At 56.0% G+C, this 5,094-nt stretch overlaps 1 protein-coding gene across 1 annotated transcript; it reads left to right on the top strand.

Moving 5' to 3' along the window:
- Window positions 1-854: 854 nt before the first annotated feature.
- On the top strand, window positions 855-3,470 carry RPL29 (ribosomal protein L29). Its single transcript, XM_070391378.1, has 4 exons — window positions 855-911; window positions 1,307-1,351; window positions 1,659-1,723; window positions 3,026-3,470. The coding sequence occupies exons 2-4, from the start codon at window positions 1,315-1,317 to the stop codon at window positions 3,389-3,391; spliced, it is 468 nt and encodes a 155-aa protein (XP_070247479.1). The 5' UTR covers window positions 855-911; window positions 1,307-1,314; the 3' UTR covers window positions 3,392-3,470.
- Window positions 3,471-5,094: the final 1,624 nt, after the last annotated feature.

The raw sequence follows: 5,094 nt of genomic DNA, 5'->3' as shown, positions 1-5,094 counted from the left end.
CTCCCAGAAGCTCCGAATCCATCTCTTGGAGGGACGTGAACTTCAGAGTTTATGTTCCAACTCTCCACCTCTCCCTTCTCGGCCTCCCCTTCTCTCCTCTTCCCTTCGACAGTCCACTCTCCACGCCGTAGCCAGGGGTACTTTGTAAAATATATATGTTTGTATTGATTCTTAGAGAGAGAGGAAGGGAGAGGGATAGAGAGATAGAAACATCAGTGAGAGGGGGACATCATTGATTGGCTGTCTCCTGCACACCCCCACTCGGGATGGAGCCCCCAACCCGTGCCCTGACCAGGAATTGAACCTCGACCTGTTGGTTCCTAGGTCGATGCTCAACCACTGACCCACGCCAGCTGGCAACAGGGGTATTTTTTTAAGAACAAAAGTCTGTCACTTCCCGCCTAACAAACCCCTCAAGGGTTCCCTTAGCCTTCAGGTCAGGTTTTTTTTGTTTGTTTGTTCTTTTTTAAATATATTTTATTGCTTTTTTTACAGAGAGAAAGGGAGAGGGATATTAGAAACACCTCCTACTGGGGATGTGCCCGCAACCAAGGTACATGCCCTTAACCGAATCGAACCTGGAACCTTTCGGTCCGCAGGCCAACAGCTCTATCCACTGAGTCAAACCGGTTTGGGCAAAAGGTCAGGTTTTAATGAGACTTGGGCCAATGAACCTGGTGCAGGAGGAATAGGAGAAAGGAGATCGAAGGGAAGACCGAAAGGGGCGGGACCAGGCTCGTAGCACCGCCTTCCAGCTGACGGTACCCTCCCGGCCTTGGGAACCTTTCTTCCCGGCGCCGGGGAAGCTTTTTCAATAGTACCTTCCGGCCTCGACGACCGTATTTCCCGTGCTGCACCGCGGCCTCCTCTTTCTCTTCCGGTCCCTGGCGCTTCGGGAGCCGCGGGCTTTGGTGAGTACTGGCCGCGCGACATCCGAAACCATCCGCGACTCCCGGGTGGCGGCGGTGCGCAAACCCCGGGGAGGACCGGCAGACGGGCTGCCTGCTGTGGGGGGCGGAGGCCGCGAGGCGGGCTGGCGCTCGTGGGTTGTCGAAGGGTGGATGGGAAGGGAGGACTCGGATTTAGGGGAAAGCGCAACCTTGCGGCGGGCTGTTGGTTTCGGGGCGCCATTCGCCGAGTTTGCGGGGACTGGAGCCGGTGGTGCAGAGTGAGCGGAGGCGGGTGGAGGCCGCAGGGGCAAGGCATCTGCTGCAGCCTCGTCCTGGCTTCCGGCCCCGCGTTCCTCCAGCTCAGGGCAGGCCCGGCCGGCGGGTCCGCAGCCCTGACCTCCGCTCGTGTCTTCCAGGTGCAGAGATGGCCAAGTCCAAGAACCACACCACGCACAACCAGTGTAAGTGCCTCCGGCCCGGCCTCCTCACGCCCCGCACCCTGGCAAGGATCACAGATTCTGGGCAGGGCAGGGGGCACATGTCTGCGGCCCGAGGCCGGTTTTGATTTTAGCCGCATTACCTTTGGGATTTGGAAGGCCCGGGTGCGCGGGGATCCCCTCTGTGCTCGGTGATAAGGGGTTTCCCGGCTCTCGGGCAGGCCCACTCTGGGAAGTAAAGGGTTCCCCAGGCTTGGCAGCTGTGGTGTTGAGGGGTCTTACTCGACTAGAGGAAACCTTATGCTGATGTCATTCCTTTCTTCCTCCACAGCGCGAAAATGGCACAGAAACGGCATCAAGAAACCCCGGTCACAAAGATACGAATCTCTTAAGGGGGTAAGTGTGCGCCGCCTGGCACCACTGTTAGCTGACCCTCGGCTTGCTTGGGGCTGCGGTTTCCTTCCTTACCCAGCCAGCTCTTGCCTGGACTTCGGGGCCGGCCCGGCCCGGCCATCTCCCTTGCCCACCCTGAGCTCGGGGTGGCTTTGTCTGTGTGGACCGCATCCCTCACGAGCCTCCCTTCGCACCAGGGAGTTCTGAGGACTAGCTGAGAACTGAGCCTCGGCTTTCAGGTCTCCTTCTGTATCACTTGCTTGAGTCTGTTGTACCCGGGCTTGGTATTTAACTGACACCTTTCCTTAAGGGGACTGGGTGTCCCTTAGGACGAGCATGTCAAACTCAGAGGCCAGCGTGGGCCAAATAAGGTGTAAGTGTATGTGGGCCTCAAAAAAACAAACACTTCAATTTTCATAGAAATGTAGGTTTATTTCGATAGAGACATGCTGAATACACAAAGGGCTGACGTAAGTAACTGTTAAGATAATAGAACGTTTAAATAAGAATTAATATTTTTCCTTGAACGTTAACTTACCAGACTCTGAATAACTGCACAAATTAATAAGCGTAACGCAAATAAACCTATTTTTCTTGTTCTCCGAAAGCGAAATATTTTCTGTTGCGCACACCAAACAAGTCAGTCCACGATTAATGACATGGCCATCGGCTGCTAAAATATTCGCTGCTAGTAATAGTGGAGAGAAATGGTGCGCCTGTGCGTAAGGCGTGTAAGGGAAATGAATGCAGCACGGTTATAGAAGTCATTAGCTTTTGTTAATTGAAGCTTTTGTTTTTTGAGGCTCACATAAACTTAAATCTTAGTCATTCGTTGTAGTTTGTTATTAATAATTGTGTATACCAGGATATTGTAAAAGCTACGAAATTTTTATTAAAACGTTTCTTATATACCATTATGTTGGCTGGGTTGCAAAAATGTGCGGGCCTCGAGTTTGACATGCTTGCCTTAGGAGGTTTTCAAAGTCCTACAACGGGCAGAGGGGGTGGGGCAGCCTTCATTTTTTTCTTCTGCGCTTGCATTTGCCCTCGGCCTGGCTCTGTCTGTGGCATCAGCAGGTGGGTGGTTGGCTTTGGGTGGTGCTACATCTGGAGTTTCTCTGCAGATAAGCTTCCAGGGTTGGGTGTTTCTGCATTTAAGGTTGGGTTTGATGCTGTCCAAGCCTCTGATAGGCCTCAGCTGAGCCTAATAGTCTCTGGGTGCTGCTATGGAGAGGGGCACCAGCGCTGCCCCCCCCCCCCCCCCATGCTGCACTCACAGGCGCCTGTACCTTTCCTGCCTTCCAGGTAGACCCCAAGTTCCTAAGGAACATGCGCTTTGCTAAGAAGCACAACAAGAAGGGCCTGAAGAAGATGCAGGCCAACAACGCCAAGGCCATAAGCGCACGTGCTGAGGCCATCAAGGCCCTGGTCAAGCCCAAGGAGCCCAGGCCCAATATCCCAAAGGGCTGCAGCCGCAAACTCAGTCGACTTGCCTACATCGCTCACCCCAAGCTTGGGAAACGTGCTCGTGCCCGCATTGCCAAGGGGCTCAGGCTCTGCCGGCCAAAGGCCAAGGCCAAGGCGGAAACCAAGCCCCAGGCTGCGGGTGCGGCTGCGGCTCAGGCTCCCGCTCCCAAAGGTGCCCAGCCCCCCACGAAGGCTCCACAGTAAAGGCCTCCGTCTGCCGACGTGAGGACAGAAGGACTGGTGGGCCCCCTGTGCTGTTTGTACAAATAAACCTGCGGCAGGATCCGTCTGTCAGCCCGTGTCTGTTCCCAGGGCTGGGCCTAGCTTTCGGTGGGCTTGGTACCTCCGTTTTCTGTGGGAGAAGAGTCCGCCTTCTCTGGCTGGTTGGGTGTGGAGAAGTTGTTCCCTGGAATACAGGAAGGGACCTAGACCGTGAGGGCTGGTTGGAGCAGGCTAGTGAGGAGAGAAATCCCAGGCCTCCTTGTTAGGTCTGGATGTTTGCACAGGAAGGAGACGGGAGGGAGCGGAAGGATCCTGTGCTCCGGCCTGGTGTTCCAGACTCTGGCTGTTGCTCATGTACCAGCATCCACTGTGCTGGGTGGTGCTGCTCCCCCGGTGCTTGGGGCCCTGGGTGTGGAGTAGAGACTTCCGTGATATGGCTGCTGCTTGGTCACATCCAGATGGGCTCTTTCTGACCTGCAGGGAGGCCTGGCAAGTGTGGCCCTAGAAGTACAGCACGTTCTTGAAAAGCTGAGCATGCACGGGGCAGTCTGTGCCCAGTGTGGGAGGGACCTGACCAGGCCACTTTCACAGCAGGAGTGGAAGCAGAGTCTGCATAGAGCCCCTAGTGCGGTGTCTCCACGCTGAGCCCTGTAGGGGACAAGACATGCGGGTCTCCATCCATGTCTGAGCTGCGGGAAGCCTGGAACTTGGAGAGTGAAGGCAGTAGGAAGGGAGGCTAAGGGGTCCCCCACCCGCTGCCCTCCCCTCCCCAGAGAAGAGGCTAGTCTTCAGCCTGAAGCAGTGTTAGGGTCATGGGAGGCTTGAAGGCCTGAACAGCAGTTTCACCCCACACCCTCAGCTACCCCTGCAACACTGGGAGCAGGAGAAGCCATCGGGGGGCCGAGTACAGTCCTTAAGTGAAGGCTGTCGGGGGCGATCGGAGGCCTCTTGTGGGACCCCCATTAGTTGGTCCCCAGAAATCGAGTCGCTGCCTGGTTGGCACTGGTGCTGTGGCAGGGGGCTCTGCTAAGGAGAAAAGGTCCGGGCGCTGCTGTAGAAGCTTTGGGGTCCAATGTCCAAGTGAGGCCTGTGTTGTCCCTGAGGCTGTCACAAAAAGTACAAACCTGCCCTAGACCAGAAACATGTAGAGGCACAGGCTCTTTGTGGGGATTCCGGAGTGTCAGCGAGCTTTTAAACCATTTGGCACAGTGCCTTCACCCCTCACCTGGCTTAGCTGAGGGGATGGGGACAGGAGCGGGGCCACAGGCTGCCTTTGAGAGCAGGTACCTGTCAAACTGCAGTGCCCCTGGGATTTTGGTCCCAGCTATGAAGGGGGCAGAGATCAGATGCACCAGATAGAGCAGCCAGAGGAAGAACTTGCCATCAAGGGGTGGGTCGACCACACATTCCACTGGCTGGCCCTGCCACGGCTCGGTCACCTGTGCCCACTAAATGGCCTCCCCACCCATAGCATCTACGAGGCCCAATCTCAGAATGTTCCCGCCCCTGCCTCTGCAATCTGCAAAGGAGCAGAAGTTCGACAAGCCTGATACAAGGATGGCTCTAGCTGGGTAGTCGCCCACCTGATGGCAGTTGGCATTCCACCGTCTGTGGTACCCTGGTACGCATCCCAGCAGCCAACAGGCCGAGGTAACAGCGTCTGGTTGGTCACGCATGAACCTTGG

The sequence above is a fragment of the Myotis yumanensis genome, unplaced genomic scaffold (assembly GCF_028538775.1).
Source record: "Myotis yumanensis isolate MYYU_CA2020_CCGP unplaced genomic scaffold, mMyoYum1.0.hap1 SCAF_14, whole genome shotgun sequence".
NCBI classification, from domain to species: domain Eukaryota; kingdom Metazoa; phylum Chordata; class Mammalia; order Chiroptera; family Vespertilionidae; genus Myotis; species Myotis yumanensis.
This window is presented reverse-complemented; position numbering and strand designations above follow the sequence as displayed.

Excerpts from the sequence above, each read along its gene's own strand:
- RPL29 (XM_070391378.1), top strand. The coding sequence starts at position 1,315 with ATGGCCAAGTCCAAGAACCACACCACGCACAACCAGT. Across the intron at positions 1,352-1,658 it reads CCACACCACGCACAACCAGT|CGCGAAAATGGCACAGAAAC; the intron begins GTAAGTGCCTCC and ends CTTCCTCCACAG. Across the intron at positions 1,724-3,025 it reads GATACGAATCTCTTAAGGGG|GTAGACCCCAAGTTCCTAAG; the intron begins GTAAGTGTGCGC and ends CCTGCCTTCCAG.